This window comes from Phialemonium atrogriseum, assembly GCF_030411735.1.
Source record: "Phialemonium atrogriseum strain 8032-3 unplaced genomic scaffold QBC33scaffold_30, whole genome shotgun sequence".
NCBI classification, from domain to species: Eukaryota; Fungi; Ascomycota; class Sordariomycetes; order Cephalothecales; family Cephalothecaceae; genus Phialemonium; species Phialemonium atrogriseum.
Window position 1 is genome coordinate 75,173 of NW_026848167.1, and position 17,849 is coordinate 93,021.

A 17,849-nucleotide genomic window follows, 5' to 3' on the forward strand; every position below is an offset into this window, starting at 1 on the left:
CTCCATGCTTTAACCACTGAATATGCCTTGATCAATGCCATCGGGATAAGATGTTCTCCGCGGGTTTGCAGGGCGGGGGTCAGTTATTGACCATCTTCTCTCGCCGCTCCACCAGCCGTGACATTTCTCAACAGAGAGGAGCAGGACGCAGTAAAGAGAAAAAGAAATAAAAAGCAAGATATGCCCACATTTCCCCAGGACTCCAAGGAAAAGCAAACACCCTCCCCATGCCCAAAAAATCCCCAAAAGCCTCCCCCGATTTCACGACCTATCGCCCCCGCGATAAATCTCCTTCAACCTCTCGATCCCCCTGCGGACGAAACCCTTCTCCTTCCCGGCACCGTCGGTCTCCGACGACAGCTCGAGCGAGAAGCTCGGCCGCGCGGACCCGGGCCCGGGCTCCTTGACCAGCTTCCGCACGGGCGGCCGCTCCGCCGGCGCCGACGGGCGGGTGCTCAGCCACGGCCTGGGCTGGTCGTGGACCCCGGCCGCCGTGGGCGACGACTTGGTCCGCCGGTGCTGGTGAGGGGCGCCGCGGATCGACGAGACCGGGTCGAGGAGCGACGAGTAGGCCGAGTTGGGGTCCGGGTCGGGGTCGGCTGCCACGGCCGCGGCGGCCTTGGATGAGGGCCGTCGGAAGAGTTGAGACATGGTTGGATGGGCCGGCACTGCACCGTTTGCCCGGCGACAGAAGGGACCGGGAGGAACGGGTTGCAAGTGTGCGGGTGTGCTCCACTGGCCTTTGAGGCGGGCGATTGAAACTTGGTCTACCTCTAGGGCAAAAGGCCGAGATATAGCTAGGCGCCCAGGTTTGGGGCAGAGAGGGCTGACTGGCTGTTGGTGGTGACTCCCCAACAGAGGCCTATTATTCAACGTGCGTGTGTCTCGGGTGTCAACCCCAGATCTGTATGAGCTGGCAAGGATGCAAGTAGCAACAGCAGAGATCCAGAGATGTTAAATGATGCGGTAATGGTTGCATGACGGGCCCCAGAGACAGGCCACGACTGGACCCAGCCAGCTCCTCTCAGTAAGAGTACCAAAGTAAGTTGACAAACCAACAAGGTTGACACCACGGTCCGACGGCGTAACTGTCGGTGTTGTCATAGGTTTTTTTTGTCCAGCCCCTCAATGTCAAACACATGCATGGTTTCAGCCATTCTGATCTCCCCCACTTGCCCGCTCCAACTTGCACTACGGATCCGTACATGACAAAGAAGGGGATACAAAATAGGTAGGTGGCTTACAAGGCCATCCAATCAGCCTCATTAAATCTTGCTTTATAGGTGCTGAACCTACTATTTTATTTTTAAAGCTGGCCATTCATAGACAGAAGGAGACGACTCAAAGACACAGCTGAGCACAGCCAAGCGGCGTATCATTGACCACTCGTATTGCATGACAGCCATAAAAACATAGAATTTAGAACCGAGAAAGATCCAACGGAACTACCTGTCCGTCGGCATACTTGACTTAGAACAGCAAATCGACTGTCTCACTATGACATTCTCTCTCGCCTCACGTCATACACTAGCCATCCCGGGCTTTATATTGAGACATCTCCACTTGGAGCCCGTCCCAGTCAGAGTCCAGTGCAAACAAGCAAGTTTATGATTTGTCTACCAATACGATCGCCTAACAAATTCGCAGCCACTTTGCACGGCATTGCCTTGCCGCCGTTGACTCGGCCCGAGACGCACTTAGGAGTTCCGTTTTTAAATATTTTTCCCGGTATAATGCTTCACTACGTTCCCAAGAGACTGTTGGGGAATGAGGTGGAGGGATCTCTCCCTCCCACCTTGGCCCCGCCACCTCTTCTGCGGGCATTTGTCAGTTCAAGGGAAAGAGTAAAACTTACCAACGCCAGAAGCAAGATCCGCCCGACCTCGGACGGCAACGTGACAAGATAGTCCTTTCCTCTAATCCTCCTTGACGATGATGTCCTCCCTCCTCGGCCCACACCCGATCCACCGAACCTTGACCCCGACAAACTCCTCGATGAAGTTGACGTACTCGCGTGCCTCGACAGGGAGGGCCCCAAACGTCTTGGTGTGCGTCGTTGGCGTGTTCCAGCCCTTCATGGTCTTATAGACGACCTCGACGCGGTCCAGGAGCCCCGCGCTGGCGGGGAAGGTGGCGATGGTCTCGCGCGTGTCCGGGTGCACGTACGCGACCGCGACGCGGATCTCGCCGAGGGTGTCGAGGACGTCGAGCTTGGTCACGTTGAGCACGTCGTAGGCGTTGACCGCGTTGGAGTACCGCGCCACAACCAGGTCCAGCCAGCCGCACCGCCGCGGCCGGCCCGTCGTCACTCCGACCTCGTGGCCCCGCTCCCGCAGCGTCGTGCCCACCTCCCCGGGCTGCTCGGTCGGGAACGGCCCGGCGCCCACGCGCGTCGTGTACGCCTTGAGGACGCCGACCACGGCGTCGATCTTGCGGCGGTTGAGGTTCAGCCCCGACATTATGCCGCCGAGCGTCGTCGACGTGGACGTCACGAACGGGTACGTGCCGTAGGTGTTGTCCAGCATGGCCGACTGCGCCCCTTCCACCATGATCTTCTTGTTCTGCTTCTGCGCCTCCTCGAGGAACTCGACGTCATCCACGCAGAAGGGCAGCAGTTGGGAACGGTATTCCTTTGTATGATTAGAATAGGGGATGGTGCCGGTACTCCCGTCAGACACATGCCACGACCAACCTTCAACTTCGAGATCTCCTCCTCGACATCGTAGTCGATCAAGTCCCGGCCAAAGGTCCTCGCGTACACCTGAGCCAGGGTCCTGATCTTATCTTCGAAGACGCCGCCATCCTCGAAGAGGTCCGCGACAATGACGCAGTGAGACCGCTCCGCCTTCGCGCTGTAGGCGGGCCCTATGCCCTGCCCCGTGGTGCCGATCTTCTTGGCACCGAGGTTCTCCTCTCGCATGCGGTCCGCGACGGCGTGGAGGTCGAGATTCAGGGCGCAGCGGGTGGAGACCTTGAGCCTCTCGCGGACCCGCGGCAGGCCCTTCTGCTCCAGAGTGGCGAGCTCGGAGAAGAACGTGGGCACGTGGAGGACAACCCCTGACCCGATCAGGTTGGTTGTCGAGGGGTTCACGAGGCCCGAGGGCAGCATGTGGCTGCGGCACGTCAGTACGCTTAGGGGTGGAAAGGGGGGCCGACAGTAGCACCGACAAGTCGTAGGTAACCCCATTCGCGACGACGGCTGTCGGAAGACCATATATCTCAGTAACTGGTCGAGACACGGCCAGGGCTGTCTGGAGCAGCAACACTTGCTCTGCTCCGGAAAGTAGCCTCGAGGCCAGATAGGGGGTCTTGGTTACTGTGCCCGCAGTTCCTGCCCCCCGTTCCTCTTGCGCAGATGTCTGCATCAGAGCTGAGGATATCACAAAGTTTGCCTTGAGAAACGTCAGTTTTCTGGTTGGCAGGGAGACGGCGCGGGGGGGGGGGGGGTCTCGTGACTTGCCTTTGCCCTCACTAGAGTGGGTAGAGATAGCAATTAGCTTCATGAACCCTCACTGTTCGGTGGGTTTACTACATACTCTCCCCACTGAACACCAAGAACGATGGTAGCCATGGTTAACGACACGAAGGATCTGTACTGTTTATGACACACTGGCTCGGCCAACGGTAGAAAGAAAACAAAAGAGGAAAATTGATTATGGTGGAATCGGGTTGGTTTTGCCTTTTTTTGTTTTGTTTCAACTGATTACATGGTACCCATGTGCGCCCCCACTTTAGTAGTTGCGTAAAAGGCCTCGAGTTAATGAATCGGAGCGGCCGACAAGAGGACTTGGAATATGGCACCTAGCCAGGTCTACTCAGTTGGTACATGTACTTCTCGTTGATTCGGGCCCGTCGTAGCGGAACTGGGCGAGTACAACGTCCCCCTACATGGTTTGGAAGTGGCCATGTGCATGCGTTGGAAAGAGTCTGTGTATACTACCTATAAGACTCTAGTACTCTTCTCTATGTTTAATCCATTCTATCCAAACCTAAACCATGAAAAGCGGCATCGACCGTTCAGCAAAGGTACTCAGGGGTTGCAGATCGCAAACCCCCCTTCATTCCAGCCCATCTCCTATAATGCCCATACGCCCCCATCCAGCTATTCCATATCCCATTTGACCACTCATCCGGGCATCAGTCCGACCTCCAGCCCAGCGTCCGTCGCGTACTAGTTCCCAAATGCCGCGGCCGGGTACGACCGGTCCTTCTTCTTGCGCCCCGTCGAGCTGCTCCTCGACGAGCTGGCTCCCGACCCCGGCGCAGAGAGGTGGTGTGTGCCCCGTCCCGGCTGCGCAGCGCTTATGATGTCCGCCGGCAGGTCGTTCCACTCCATGTCGGGCCGCGCCTTCTGGTACGACATCGACGGCGCGGGGCTTGGCGTGGCGGTTGGCGGCGTCGGCACCGGCGTCGGCGCCTGGGTATACGCTTGCGTCTGAGCCTGCACCTGCGCTGGCGCCGACTTGCTATCAGAAGAGAGTAGGTTCACCGCCGCGGCTACGGTGCTGGAGGGTGATACAGGCACCGGTGCCTGTGTCCTCGCCGCGAGCTCGGACGAGACAGCCCCCAACCCTCGCGGCGGCACGGCGGCACCGACCTCCCGCCGCACCACCCATGCCGTGTCCGGCCTCAGCTTGAGGTAGTAGCCGTGCACGGGCCCGGGGCCCTCGCACGCGAACCCGCGCGCCGCGTACCACCGCAGGCCCTCGTGGTTCTCGGTCCACACGTGCGCGTAGATGGTGGCGACGTCGAGACCAGGGCCAGGGCCCGGCCCCGGCGACGGCGGCTGGCCGGGCGTCGTCGTCGTCGCGGTGTCGGCCATCTGGCGCAGCAGCGCCGCGGTGCCGGCTATGTTCTCCAGCGCCGCGGCGGCGAGGCCGAGGGCGCGGTAGGGGGAGAGCAGGGCCAGCGATTGGATGTAGATGGCGTGGTAGCGGCTGGTTGTGGTGGTGGTGGGCCCGACTGGTGGTTTCTGCTGGCGCGTGCTTATGCTCTGCGGGTTGCCCGATGGGTCGACAAAGGGGGAGGGCTCGAGTCGGCAGACTACGCCGCCGACTACCTTGGGCTCGGGCTCTCCCTCATCTTGCCAGAGGATGGCTCGCGAGAAGAGGCCCGACACCTCCGGGGACAGGATGCGGGCGTAGAAGGCATCGGGGTAGGTCACCGGCAGCAGGAGGGAGTTGATGCGCCGCAGGGCGGAGATGTGGTGCTCGCGCACGGGGACGATGCTTGCCTGCGGCGGAAGCGAGGGGGGCGGAGGGAGGGTTGGGAGGGAGGCTGGAATTGAAAACGCCGGGCCTTGTGCCGTTGGCGTGGTCACGGGTGGTGCCGGCGGAGGGATTGGCACTGTTGCAGGCTGGGCCTTTGTCGTCGTCTTCGTCACCGCTGGTGGGCTTGGCGCGGCATGGGCAGTTGGGAGTTGTGGAGGTGCTGTGTAATTGGGTTGCCGGGGTTGGAAGAAGGATCTGATTGATGGCTGGACATGGGACGGTTTGCTGGCCGGGTCCATTGTGAGCTTGATCGGAGCGGTGAGTTGAAGTTGAAGTGGGATGTCATGAGCAGATCATGCTGACTCTTTGTTCTCAACTCCCAATCATTAACTTTTCGTGTTTCCAACAACAGCAAGTCTCCAAATTTCGATGCTCGCTGCCATCCCGTCCTTCTCATTGGACGTTCTTGGTCGCAAACGGCGATTGGGAAGAGCCTCTAAACTGGCTTAGCGGGATCGGAATCACGGCTGGGGCCTCTAGGCCAATGGGATGCCCCGTTTTGCGTACACTACCATGTACTACGGTACAATGTGAATTGTGATGGAGTTGCGTAAATTCAGGTACGTCCTCGCACTGAGTGCCCCCTATCAATTAGTGCTCTAGACTCCGCTGAGCCCTGCTAAGCTGGTACCTCTGTCCTCCGTTTGCCCTGCATTGACATGGTAACCTTATTAGCCCAACCTTTGCTTTTTTTCGATGACGGCCAATCTGTTAGCCTTTTCCCTTTAATCGTCGGGGGAAATCCGCCGAGCATTTGGCTATTGGAATCCGATCTGAATTGGAGGCAGCTTTCTTCTGCCTGATCCAAGTTCACCCGGATCAAGCCTTCCAAACTACACAGGTTGTCGGTACGCACAGTCCAGGAAACCAAGGCTCTGGCAATGGTGGATTGCAATTAATTCCCATTGCCTACGCCCGTCGAAGCGGAAGAGGAGAGGCGCTCGCACCTTCTTTTGGGTTCACTGTGGGTTTTAACTTTGGCCTCACTTGGGACCGTGGGCGTCAGGTGCGACCTCCAGCCAACCATCTCAGTCGACCAAACCAAACCTCAGGTGTTTTCTGTCTGCCCGACTCCGCACCGTCGGCCAGGCACCGATTCCGAACCAGCACACTACGAGCATGACATCGCAAACGGGCAAGGCTGGAGTCGTCGTCGCTCCCGACGATGCGAATAACATGGAAAGGCTTGTAAGTGATGGCCGATTGCACCACCATCTCATTCCCTGGTTTCGGGGTGAAAATGCAGAGAGATCCCTTTCCACTAATACCGGCTTTCCAATTCCGTTGCTGCAGGCCCATGCTGTCCTCGACGATGTATTGTACAACATAGTTCATGACCTGATCCTCAAAGTCCACCGGGACGAGAAGACAGCCCGCGCCGCTACAGCTGCCATCCGCGTCGAGAAGCTGGCCTCCGACGCCTCTGAAGCCTCGACACCAGACTCGAAACCTGATGTGCGGATCGAGACCGACGCCGCGATATACGAAGACGGGAAGGTCACCCTGAAAGGCAATCCTCTCAAGACGACCAAGGAGATACTGTGTCCGCGATGCCACCTGCCGAGACTGCTCCATCCCACCGACGGTAAAGGGTCACGTAAGCCCGAGCCCGGCGTCGTCTACTGCAAGAAGCACCCGTTCATTGAAAAGCCGGGCTTCGACATCTATGGCCAGACTTGGGTGGCGCCAGGGCCTGGCAGGGGCAAGAAGAAGAAGGATATGGAGAAGAAGTTGGATCCGAACAGCGACTCGCCCGGCATGACACCGACCCCCGACTCCAAGGATCGCCCGCCGAACGTGCTCTCATTCCCCTCGGCTACGTGTAGCAAGTGCAAACGATGCATCCTGGTCACGAGATTGAACAATCACATGGGTTCATGCATTGGGAACAGCGGGCGGAATGCTAGTAGGGCGGCAGCACAGAAGATCAGCAACGGCAACGGCCACAACGACAGCACTCCGCCGTCGAGCCAGAAGGGCACCCCGCTCCCGGGTTCGAGGGCTGCCAGCCCCAGGAAGAGGGATGGCGACGAGTTTGACGAGGATGCGGACGAGTCCGACCCGACGAATCCCAGAAAGAAGAAGCTGAAGGCGACAGCCATGCCGAAGAAGGTCATGTTGAAGGCCAAGGGCCTGAAGAAGGACAAGGTGAAGGGCAGTTCACTGTTGAGTGTGGAGCACAAGGTCAACAACGACGACGACGATAAGAAATCGAGTGTTGAGGTGGCGCCGAAGAAGTCCACTTCCAAGATCCCATCGCCGGCCAAGAAGCTGAAGTTTGCAGCCGGCAAGCCGTCCTTATCCTCGCCCGCTCCCAACAAGAACGGGAGAGAAGCCGATGCTGAGTCCGAGTCGTCCGGAACACTGTCCTCGCCTCCACGATGAGTGTGTCATCCGTCATCGTCATCGTCACCTCATTATTCGAAATACAAGCTAGGTTGACTGAGAGACGCAGCCTATCTTGTCTCGGCCTCACCACTTACTACAGTGGAGAGATTTTGAGGGTTGGAAAACTGAATTGCACTGCTCACAACATCACTCCTGAATTGAGCCTGTTATTTGTGTTAAACCTCTTTGCATTTGATTTGGGGGGTCATGGTGGTCACTGCATCCCTGGATGGTAGGTTTCTAGGGCGTTGCGATTCTCGGCATTGGAGTTCTGTATCAGACACCCCACGAACACGCCCCCGCCTTTCATTCGGCATCGACTTTTTGGGAGCTACTTTCAAGGTCGCTGCGGCATAGCGATCAGTCTGTATATGATGGGAATACAAATAGAACACGTTCTATGTCCCAAGCTCTCGTCGACCTGCTCTCGACTTTGCCATCCCGTATAGACACCCGCTTGTGAACGCCCGTAACGCCGTGCATGCGCCGTTCCATCTCACTACTAGACGAAGCCTATTCCTCTCCCCCCCACCTTCTTTTTTCTTTTTTTCATCTCCCCACCTTTTTCACGCCCCCTCCTCCCCCTCCAACACCCTCGCCTTGATAATCTTGACCTCCTCGGCGGGCCTATCGTCGGCGCCAGTCCTGACGAGGCCCAGCCTCTTGACCACGGACATGCCGTTCCTGACGCGGCCGAAGATGGTGTGCTTCCCGTCGAGCCAGGGGGTGGGGGCCAGGGTGAGGAAGAACTGGCTGCCGTTGGTGTCGGGCCCAGCGTTGGCCATGCTGAGCACGCCGGCGCCGGCGTGCCGGAGCGACGGGTCGATCTCGTCGGCGAACTTGTCGCCGTAGATGCTCGAGCCGCCGCGGCCCGTGCCCGTCGGGTCGCCGCCCTGCACCATGAAGCCCGGGATCACGCGGTGGAAGACCGTGTCGTCGTAGTAGCCGCGCTGCGCGAGCGTGGCGAAGTTGCGGCACGTCCGGGGCGCGTGGTTGGTGTAGAGCTCCAGGACGATGGTGCCCTGGGGGGGAGGGTTAGTGGCTGGAATCTTTGGTTGGGGGAGGTGGGGTGTGTTGCTGTCGGGTAGAATCTAGGGGTGGCTTACCATAGAGGTATCGAGGGCAACATTGGTGGCCATCTTGGATATCCAGGGGAAGACTGCCACAGATATCAATTGGAGCTTCAAGTGCACATTCGGCTATTGCCCAATTCCTCAAGATCTGTGAAGGTGGTCTGGTACCTGAATCGTAGTGGGGTCACAAAAGTTGCATATCACACAAGGCTGAACACATGGGGTAGCTTGCGCCACACTTGGCATGGGGTCACTGTGGCACAGCACGTTCGTCCTACTGCAAGGCTAGGAAGGCGAGAGACAGGAGCAAGTATAAAATAAATTAAACCTCCTCAAAACTCCCTACTCTGTCACTCGGCCCCGAGATGGTTTGAAAGTGGCTATTTTGACCCTGAGACTATTATGAAGTTTAGATTTAGAGACGCCGATAGGTACCCCCAGTTATAATTTTTGGCAGTGAATAGGAGCATTTGCCGGTTCCCATACATGCATTTTTCTGCAGGGTGATTCCCCTCTGTGCCACGTTTCTCGGAGATGCGGAACGGGCTTGTGGGCATGACAATTATGGGATCCTTTAGATGAGAGGAAAGAGCAAACCATGAGAGATAAAACTCTCGGGAGATGTCAAGCAATTGGAAGGAATGGGCTCGGAAGGCCCTCCCCTGAGGAGAGGCACGTAGTGGATTGCAACTCCATGATTCCGGCGAACATGACCCTGTGTCGGGCTACTAACCCCTGGAAACTGGTAATTGGCACCTACCAAAACAAGACGCACTTTTAAATGTCCCGTTCTCATGCGCCATCGGGTAACGCCCGCTTTCGTACCTATCTCACTCCAATAGTACACGGCATCCAGCTGCTCCTTCCATGATAGGTACATATCTACTTCGAGTCTCTACAACATCACTGCCTCCCCTCCCCAACCGAGCCATCAGAACTCAGCAGGCGCATCGGATAACCGACCGAGCTTACCCTGGAGCATTCCCTCCTTGGCAGTAGACCGTAGTTGTAGGCAGCGCCTGCGAGTATCCCCTCCCCCGGCCCGGATGGCATGGCGGACCCCTATGTGACTCACGCCATAGTCTTCCCTCTCAGAACGACAGAGGATCCAAGACCAAGAGATCGCGAAACTTGAGAGCTCTCCTGACCTGGGAATCGCCCAGGCAGCGAAGGGATCACCCTTCTTCCGGAGTACAGGCTTTGGAAGGAGGAGCGACTCTTGTTCCCTGGACCTTCTGAGTCTGTCGTGGTGCATGCTTGTGTGGTTCACGTTGGCTTTTGGGGTCAGGTTTGGTCAAGGCGGGGGAAGCATGAAAATATTCGGTCAGAGGGTTGCTATGGAATAAGTGAAAGGAGAAACCAAAAAGAAAAAAAAAATCAAGGAAAAAAAAAGGAAAAAAAAGTGTATTAGGGTGGTGCAAGGATCGAAATGCCTGCCTTCAGAACAGACCCAGAGGTGGCTGTCATAGGTGTGACGGTCAGCATCGCATTTGACCATTACACCACCCATTATTGTACCAGGTCACTTAATTTCCTTATCAATCCAAGTTCTAGTCCAGCCGACGAGGAACATGTCAACGAGGAACTATGATGTGGATTCTGAGTTTGTCCGAACAAAGAGGTACGGGGTCCTGCAAGAGCGTGTAAACACTCAGGAAATACCAGTCCCTATGACATAATTTAGGAGGTCTTCTTGTGTCCCTTTGGTGGTCACTAGGTAGGACTCTCAATGATTTTGAAGTTATTCACACGACGAGGTAGGAAAAGCAGCATATAGGATTTTCCTGGGGCATAACATGGTTCTCCCCATGTAGGCTACCTGGGCAAGATTATGTACAAACAACGCGATAGTAATATCAATCACAATACTAAGAAAACGACTAGAAATGGGGCCGAGAGACCTTATGGTGTGCACGAGTGAGATGGGAGCCGGGAAACAATGAGGCTGATGTTTCCAGCAACCCTACCGCAGTCCCGCCCCTTACCGCCCCATATTTCCCAGCATCCTGAGATGGCCAACACAGGAAACATCGGGAGATATCTCGTCCCAACACGACGACATCGTGGTTTCTCCAAAAAAAAAAAAAAAAAAAATTGCATTGCGACAGCCTGCTATTTAAAAAATAACGGGCACCTGATATGTATCGCTGCCCTTCCGTCCGCCTTTCAAGAACACCAAGTAAGAACACCAAGTGCAAAACAACACATATCAGAATGGAGTGGCGAAATACAACGCAAAGCTCCTCTCTACCGGGCCTCAACTCTCTGCCCCCCATCCCCTGTGAAACCCCGAACACCCAGTTTGATAGGGGAGAAAAAAAAGAAAAAAAGGAAAGGGAAAACACAAGGAAACAGCTCTCCCCCACCGAGGAGACGACGAGACGGCCGCTCACAAAGGTGCCGTGCAAGCTGGTAGATGACCCCGTCCTGCACCTCCGCGTCCGTCCGCAGCGAAGTCGCGGCTGAGGTACGTAGGCTTTTTATAGTAGGGACGAGGGCTCGCCTGCGTGAGAGTCATCATCGCCGTCGTCGCCGACGGGGGTGGTTGAGGTGGCGGCGGCGGTGGTGATGCTGGTGATGGAAGTGGAGCAGGAGACTCCACGGCCGACGGTGTGGGCGCGCTGGTCGCCCATCTCTGACCGGGTCGTGTTGCAGACGTTCTCCAGGCCGAGCTTTGTCGGCAGGGCCATGTCGTTAGCTTCTTCTTCTTCTTCTTCGTCGTCGCAGTCGTCGTCGTTGGCTTCTTCTCATCGTAGTCGTCGTCGTTAGCTTCTTCTTCTTCGTCGTAGTAGTCGTCGTCGTCCTGCCAGTCGTCGTCCTCGGCATTCCGGTCGCCGGCCGAGTCCGAGTCCGGCGAGGCGTTGTCCGGCACGTCTGCCCGATGGTTGTCCAAGTCCGAGCCTTGTTCGGCGACGTTAGGGGAGGTGGCAATGGGAGGCGGAGGAACGGGACGGTTGAGTGAAGGACCGGCGTAATTTATATCTGAACCCCAGAGCCCTTCCGGGTATGATTCGTAGGGGGGAAGGTAACCCTCATTGTCGAGGCTTGGCATGGGGATGGGGAAGTGGGTGGAGGTCGTGGGGTTTGAGGGAGCATTGATGGCCACTGAGTTAGGAGAGCTGGCGTTGTTTTGAATGTCCGCATCCGACAGATTTGATCGGGGCGGGGACCAAGGATCGTAGTTGAGGAGAGATTTGATGGCGGCCCGCTTACATTGTGGCAACTCGAGGTCCCCCGCTGACTGCTCAAGCGGGCGCTTCGCCGAAGAAATCATTTTCCTGGGTGAGACAGGGAAGACTGGTGACCATGTCCTGGTAGACTGTTTGACTAAGAAGGTAGATAAGGGGGAAGTTCCTAGGATATGGCGCGTCCAAACCCGTTCTGAGGGGCTAGTTGCTATATAACGAATTCAAGACCCATTTTCTCATCCAACGGAAGGTGCAGCTGTCTCTAGCAGTGGAAGTCGTTAACGTTCGATATGGACAGAGTTAAAACGAAGCGCAGACTCAAATAGGGTTTCGGTCCGGAATATGCATTGCGGTATCTCGAATGAATGGCACACATACCTGCTCGCCCCAGCAGGAATTACTCGCTCAAGTAGGTACCTATCAGATATCAATGCCGGCTAGTGTCTATGTCGTTCCCCCCTTCCTGCCCAACGCCGACCATACCCTCCCATGGAAAACATGCAAAACCGCTAGACTGCGACGCAAGTGCCCGGAACCTCACTCAGCCCTTGGTTTGCAAACAGCTAGTCATCCTCGACAGACGCCGCGGGCGGAGCGGTAATGGAAAATAGAAACACATCATAGCCCTCACCGGGCCTCGAAGTTGCCGCTGGGGATTCACGCGTCTCCCCTTTCTCTGATTGGTTTCTCGCTCTACGGGCAGTAGAACTTTCTGCAATACCCGATTCGTTGACCGAGCCGTTTCCGTCTTTCACGTGTTTTTCGTCCTCCTTCTCACCCTTCTCGGTGATCTCCTTGACCACGTTGCCATTGCCATCCACCTCGACGACAACATCTTCCGTGTCCAGACTTCCATCCTCAGTGTAAGTCCACATATCATGCAGGTCACCTCGAACGGCACCAGTCATCCAAACCGCTCCGGTCACGCAGGGAACGAGGTAGAGTAAGGCGGGTTGACCTCGGTTGAAGACCAAAAGCATGGTCAAGGTAAGCAGCATTCCGACGGCATAACCAGCCATCGATGCGTAGAAATATGGCTTAGAAAATGCGGTAGCAGCGAGAGTCGGCGTGGCCGTTGGCGTGGAGAAGATACTCGTCAAATTCGTCGCGGTCCATATACGATCGCCCCAGCGCCCCCGAGGATCGACATACGGTGCCTTGACAGACCGGTATTGAGTTTCCGTCGTCGTCACCACTTTTTCTGGCGTCTCGCCGGTAAACTCTGATTTCAACTCCGTCGGGATGCGTTTGATTTGTTCCGTGTAATGTCTCCACAGGTCGAATCTCAATGCAAGCCCTATGAAGATGCCGGGGACGACAATATCTCCGAGACCAAGTATGCTCGATCGCGAGGGGCCTTGGAAAATGAGTTTGATGGGGACATCAAGCTTTGTGGCCACTGTGACCATGTAAGGTCTAAGAGGATGCGTTTAGTCCAGGGACCTCTGAGGAAGGAGACTGTGGGAAGAGCTTACGTGTAGAAAACCATGACGATATCATAAATGAAGAGTCCCGCCAATACCATGGTGCCGATGGCGAAGGAAGTTGGCGAAATCATGGTGAAGGCGGCGTAACAGAACGCTGAACCGAGGATGTTGGAGAGCCAGTACCAGCCCGTCAAGTAGTACGCCATAGTCGTCATAATGGCAAAGAGGAAGCCAAGGAGGTCGTTCAGCTTGATGTTGACATGACCCTTGGCAATACCGTGCAATGCCATGCGAACCGTCCACTCTTCCTTGAAAAGGTGTCGAATTTCCCAGAGAGCGTTGTTTGTCTTCTCCGAGAACGACACGCCAGACAACCGGCCAGGGAACGGGGACTTCTTGTCGTCGACGGATGTGTCAGCGACGTCGTCTCCGCTCACCAGGAACTGCTGCCGGCTCGAGGTATCTATCCTGTAGAGCCGTCCGGTTCGATCTGACCAGATGCTTGGGAACGCCATGGTCGTCAGGAAATGCAATGCGTCTGCAGCGAGCTTGCCCAGGCTCGCAACGGACATTACGGACATGTAAGCCCGCAAGAGCTGGTTGAGTATGTCCGAGTCTTGCAGCCACTTGATGAGGTAGTAAAGCCCAATGAGGACGGTGCCTGCCAGGAGCGGGAACATGATGGCGTCGGAGGCAACGAAGCCCTCTGTGAACCGGTCCTCCTCGACTCGCTTCTTGCCCTTGCGCTTGGTGGGAGCGGCGGAGGGCGGCCGCCGTAGGGAGCTATTCGCTCCAAGCCAGATGATGGCCATCGCACTCAGGGTGATCTGTGCGGTAAGGACCAAGAAATCCCAATGGACGAGGATGTTCATCGTTTGCGATGTAGAAGATGATGATGCAGTCGTGGCATTGGAGCTGGGAGCAGTGTCGCCCGTTCCATTCGCCAGGGCCGTGCTAGTCGTACCTGATGAAGACATACTGACGACCTCGGGAGACCGGGAAGATCAACAACTTGGAAATCTACCTATTTGTAGTTGTCCCGATATAAAAAGGATGGAACCGGGGATGACAACGAGGTGACTATGTAGAGGTGTGCTTCGTTTCCTTGCTTACGTAATTCAATATAGCAGGTGCAGACCCGCCATGGTGGGCGACACCTGCCTAAGATGAAAAGTCATGTTTCATGTGCTTCAAAGAACCCCAGACATAAGAGGTTCTCTGGGAAAGAGCTAATGTCTTCAAAAATGAAAGGCCTCTCATTTCCATCACGGTATCAATATATGTCTATCTACTCCCTGCATGAGAAAGGATGTTTCATGCTCTTGGCAACTGTGAGCGCTCTATTGAGGATTGGAATCGACGTGCCTCATGCCCCTCTCACCGAACAAAGCGCACTGGATAGACAGTTGAGAGTATTCTATTCCATTAAACCTATTCAAGATTGATCGATTCGCCAATAGATGAGGTATCACAGGTGGGTAAGGTTACATGCCAAACCATGTCATCCGCCCAATATCTCGTCTGGCCTCAAGTTTCCCATGACCAACCTATATATATATAGGTATATATATATATCCAGGAAATGACGAATCATGGGACACCAGAAATCCCAATTCACACACCCCAACGCCGTTGATCGCCAGCCAGGGTTTCGAGTTTTGCCCCAAAAAAAGGGGGGGAGGCAATTCCTAGACCAACACACCCTGAAAACCAAGCCAAAAACTCCTAGAACGCACAAGTGATTTTGCCGCCAAATCCCGGGAACCACCGATTACGGCCATGTGCTTGGCCCAAACGTCTCGCCTGGAGCAACGGTCGACTTCACTGCCCTGGACAACATGTCTAGTGTGCTCAGCGCGTCGTTGTTGCCGAACCAGTTGGGGGCGCGGGCACCCGACATGTAGAGCGCGAAGAAGACGATAAAGGTCGAGACGATGAGCCCGGTGTCGAGGGCCGCCGACGTGACGTAATTGTACTGCAGCCACCAGCCTGTGTTCCGCCGCCTGATGTAATAGTTGAAGAAGGCGCCCACGCTGCCCCAGCAGAAGTAGATGTACGCAGTCGCTGGGGGGATCCAACCCGATCCGCCAAAGACAAGCGGCAAGTTGATATACCGCCATATGCTGCGCGGGTATCGCCGCGCGAGGAACCAAGTGATGACGGGGCTGACAGCACCGACGAGCCAGAACCACTGTAGTGAGCTGTAGAGGGCCTTGCCCGAGAACATGCGCGCGGGTCCGATGGCGCCCCAGATGACCGAGGCCGTGTAGAAGACCTTTGCGTTGGGGCAGGTGTACTGGTTGGGTTGGTTATCGGTACAAACGTCGGGGATGGCGCTGAGTGCCCAGTTCATGACGGCGATCTGCACGATGGCCGACCAGATCGAGGCTATCAGCTGCGACCAGAAGAGAATCCGCGGCGGCACCTTCATATAGTGACCAAGTTTGAGATCCTGCGCAAAGTAGAGGGCCTGCGACATGCAGACGTAGCCATAATTCTTGAAAATCATCATGGCAAGTGGCCGGCCGGGGAGCATGTATCCGACGATATACTCGGTCAGCACGTTGAGGCCGAGCTGTATGTTAGTGATGGCCTGCACGATCCCGATGGGAATCGTCCATACGATGGGGATGAGCATGCAGACGATGTATGCCCACCACGGTAGGCTTGTCGGCCAGGCGCAGACAACGGCAAAGGACAGACCCAGCATGATCAAGAACAGGAGGGCATACCACCAGTCCTCAGCGTCGCGGTACTTCTTCATCAAGCGCATGTGGATGTCGTCCTCCTGGTTGCGGGCCAGCTTCATCTGCGACCAAATAGTCCTTCCATGATACAGCGCCACGTGGACGATGACGGCGGCGACTGTCGCGAACGCAAGCCCATAGGCGAGAGCGAACTGGGTGGGGAGGTAAAGGGGCGAGTAGGCAAAGTACTTGGCCTCGTCGAATTGGAAGTTTGTAAGGATCTCGTTGACCTCGTATTGGTATCCGGTGTTGTCGTATGCGTGTGAGTTCTGAACGGGTAGGTAGTCGGCGTACCAGTAACCTGAGTAATGGATGCCCATCGATACGACGATGAAGAAGATGAGGATGCCGGCCAGCACGTTGGCGATGGCATGGAAGGGAGGAATGAGCGGGGACATGAGATATCCGGAGATGATGGTCCAGTCCTGAACCGAGTTAGACCCACAAACTCTGCCAACATCGTCCTGTCCGGGGGGTGAGGTAGAAAGCAGCGATAGACTTACGAAAGTGATGGGAAATAGGCCATAGCCACTGTAACCACCGAATAGCTGGTTTACGATGACGTTCTCAGGCCAGATCCAGGTGAGCCAGCAGAACCACGACAGGCCCTGGAAGAGCCAACCCGGGAAGAAGTACCAGACGAAGGAGCCGCACCAGACGATCATGAACCACTTGTGTCGACCAATGGACCAGCCGCCCGTCTTTGCGGGGTCGGAGGGCGAGTGGTCGTGAAGGGTGTGGAAGAGGGCGCAGTTGACGAGATCTGACGGCCAGATCATGGCCGCGGGCCAGACGAGGAAGCGTCGCGCGAGACCGGCGAGACCGTAGCCAGTGCACAGAGTCGTGATACCCAGCAGAATCTGCCACCCCCATCCAAAGGCCTGGCCATACCAGACCTGTTGCGCAATGATAACATCGGTGGCATACAGGGCGCCGCCGCCGTAAGCAGCCTGTTGATATGTCAGTTGACACCGGGTCCCCCGAACATGCGACTTTTGGCCGTACGTACATTTGACATGACCACGATGACGACATGCTCCTTGAAGTTGAAGGGCCCAGGCTTTAAGTTGAACTTCAGGCCGAAGAGGTTGAGCATGCGGTCCGGGAAGATCAGGTCCCAGCCCAAGCCAATGGGATAGGAGATAAGCTGGACGACGAATGTGGTGATGAGGACATTAGGATTGCGGAGCGAGAAGAGCATGTTCAATCCAGACCCAATCGTGCACAGCACCATGCCGATGACCCAGGCGCGGACCGTGTTCACGGGCAGATCAACATCGAAATTGCGCACTGATGCTCGGACCTTTTGAAGCCACCCCAGTCAGCAGGCCGGGACTCTACAATGCGGAAGCGACGCCGAGGATGGAGGATGGAGGATGGAGGATGCGGGCGGCATACGTACCTCGGGGTAGGGAGAGTTGTCCTCGATCAGTATCTGCTCGACTTCGATGCCCTTCTCGGCACTGGCGGCGTTCAGGGCGGCGTCGACCTCGTAGAGCTCCTCCAGCGGCAGGTTCGGGTCGAGGTGATGAATCATCTCGAAATGCTTCAGGGCGTTCAAGGCATCGATCGCAGCCAGGTCGCTGTCGGCCTCTCCGTCGGGCGACATCCGGTCCGGGGTGATGTCCTCAGCATGATGGCGCCTTCGAAAATTGAACGAGACCATCTTGACAAACCCTTGACTTTTTCTTTTTCCGAGCCACCTCCCGCGAGAAGCTGGAAAGCAGACAAGGAGGGAGGGAAATTGACAGGCAGG

At 56.2% G+C, this 17,849-nt stretch overlaps 8 protein-coding genes across 8 annotated transcripts; 1 reads left to right on the top strand and 7 right to left on the bottom strand.

Annotated features, from left to right (window-relative positions):
• Window positions 1-261: 261 nt before the first annotated feature.
• QBC33DRAFT_562664 (uncharacterized protein) lies at window positions 262-651 on the bottom strand (the record flags this gene model as incomplete). The annotated part of the gene is made up of 1 exon (XM_060430222.1): window positions 262-651. The coding sequence occupies one exon, from the start codon at window positions 649-651 to the stop codon at window positions 262-264; it is 390 nt and encodes a 129-aa protein (XP_060279754.1).
• Window positions 652-1,592: 941 nt separating this feature from the next.
• QBC33DRAFT_549275 (Adenylosuccinate synthetase) lies at window positions 1,593-3,688 on the bottom strand. The gene is made up of 6 exons (XM_060428954.1): window positions 3,537-3,688; window positions 3,461-3,471; window positions 3,318-3,392; window positions 3,169-3,199; window positions 2,693-3,113; window positions 1,593-2,630 (listed from the first exon to the last, which is right to left on the bottom strand). The coding sequence occupies exons 1-6, from the start codon at window positions 3,569-3,571 to the stop codon at window positions 1,917-1,919; spliced, it is 1,287 nt and encodes a 428-aa protein (XP_060279755.1). The 5' UTR covers window positions 3,572-3,688; the 3' UTR covers window positions 1,593-1,916.
• A 194-nt stretch (window positions 3,689-3,882) lies between these two features.
• On the bottom strand, window positions 3,883-5,748 carry QBC33DRAFT_549276 (uncharacterized protein). Its single transcript, XM_060428955.1, has one exon. The coding sequence runs from the start codon at window positions 5,507-5,509 to the stop codon at window positions 4,172-4,174; it is 1,338 nt and encodes a 445-aa protein (XP_060279756.1). The 5' UTR covers window positions 5,510-5,748; the 3' UTR covers window positions 3,883-4,171.
• Window positions 5,749-6,054: 306 nt separating this feature from the next.
• On the top strand, window positions 6,055-7,970 carry QBC33DRAFT_240401 (uncharacterized protein). The gene is made up of 2 exons (XM_060422906.1): window positions 6,055-6,458; window positions 6,564-7,970. The coding sequence occupies exons 1-2, from the start codon at window positions 6,390-6,392 to the stop codon at window positions 7,653-7,655; spliced, it is 1,161 nt and encodes a 386-aa protein (XP_060279757.1). The 5' UTR covers window positions 6,055-6,389; the 3' UTR covers window positions 7,656-7,970.
• On the bottom strand, window positions 7,834-8,895 carry QBC33DRAFT_549279 (putative peptidyl-prolyl cis-trans isomerase-like 1). Its single transcript, XM_060428956.1, has 2 exons — window positions 8,765-8,895; window positions 7,834-8,680 (listed from the first exon to the last, which is right to left on the bottom strand). Exons 1-2 carry the CDS (start codon window positions 8,795-8,797, stop codon window positions 8,225-8,227), a joined length of 489 nt encoding a protein of 162 aa, XP_060279758.1. The 5' UTR covers window positions 8,798-8,895; the 3' UTR covers window positions 7,834-8,224.
• A 1,816-nt stretch (window positions 8,896-10,711) lies between these two features.
• Window positions 10,712-12,051, bottom strand: QBC33DRAFT_549281 (uncharacterized protein). Its single transcript, XM_060428957.1, has one exon. The coding sequence runs from the start codon at window positions 12,003-12,005 to the stop codon at window positions 11,121-11,123; it is 885 nt and encodes a 294-aa protein (XP_060279759.1). The 5' UTR covers window positions 12,006-12,051; the 3' UTR covers window positions 10,712-11,120.
• Window positions 12,052-14,411, bottom strand: QBC33DRAFT_573246 (signal peptide peptidase-domain-containing protein). Its single transcript, XM_060430695.1, has 2 exons — window positions 13,395-14,411; window positions 12,052-13,335 (listed from the first exon to the last, which is right to left on the bottom strand). The coding sequence occupies exons 1-2, from the start codon at window positions 14,321-14,323 to the stop codon at window positions 12,483-12,485; spliced, it is 1,782 nt and encodes a 593-aa protein (XP_060279760.1). The 5' UTR covers window positions 14,324-14,411; the 3' UTR covers window positions 12,052-12,482.
• Window positions 14,412-15,117: 706 nt separating this feature from the next.
• QBC33DRAFT_518497 (OPT oligopeptide transporter protein-domain-containing protein) lies at window positions 15,118-17,759 on the bottom strand (the record flags this gene model as incomplete). The annotated part of the gene is made up of 4 exons (XM_060426248.1): window positions 15,118-16,518; window positions 16,597-17,043; window positions 17,103-17,396; window positions 17,496-17,759. 4 exons carry the CDS (start codon window positions 17,757-17,759, stop codon window positions 15,118-15,120), a joined length of 2,406 nt encoding a protein of 801 aa, XP_060279761.1.
• Window positions 17,760-17,849: the final 90 nt, after the last annotated feature.

Bases quoted from the DNA above. Each gene is read 5' to 3' on its own strand.
- QBC33DRAFT_549276 (XM_060428955.1), bottom strand. From the start codon at position 5,509: ATGGACCCGGCCAGCAAACCGTCCCATGTCCAGCCATCAATCAGATCC.
- QBC33DRAFT_549279 (XM_060428956.1), bottom strand. From the start codon at position 8,797: ATGGCCACCAATGTTGCCCTCGATACCTCTATG. The intron at 8,681-8,764 runs GTAAGCCACCCC...CCTCCCCCCCAG, and splicing joins TTGCCCTCGATACCTCTATG to GGCACCATCGTCCTGGAGCT.
- QBC33DRAFT_240401 (XM_060422906.1), top strand. From the start codon at position 6,390: ATGACATCGCAAACGGGCAAGGCTGGAGTCGTCGTCGCTCCCGACGAT. The intron at 6,459-6,563 runs GTAAGTGATGGC...CCGTTGCTGCAG, and splicing joins CGAATAACATGGAAAGGCTT to GCCCATGCTGTCCTCGACGA.
- QBC33DRAFT_549275 (XM_060428954.1), bottom strand. From the start codon at position 3,571: ATGGCTACCATCGTTCTTGGTGTTCAGTGGGGAGA. The intron at 3,200-3,317 runs GTAACCAAGACC...GTCTTCCGACAG, and splicing joins GGGCAGGAACTGCGGGCACA to CCGTCGTCGCGAATGGGGTT. The intron at 2,631-2,692 runs GTTGGTCGTGGC...AATCATACAAAG, and splicing joins AGGAGATCTCGAAGTTGAAG to GAATACCGTTCCCAACTGCT.
- QBC33DRAFT_573246 (XM_060430695.1), bottom strand. From the start codon at position 14,323: ATGTCTTCATCAGGTACGACTAGCACGGCCCTGGCGAATGGAACGGGC. The intron at 13,336-13,394 runs GTAAGCTCTTCC...GCATCCTCTTAG, and splicing joins ATCGTCATGGTTTTCTACAC to ACCTTACATGGTCACAGTGG.
- QBC33DRAFT_549281 (XM_060428957.1), bottom strand. From the start codon at position 12,005: ATGATTTCTTCGGCGAAGCGCCCGCTTGAGCAGTCAGCGGGGGACCTC.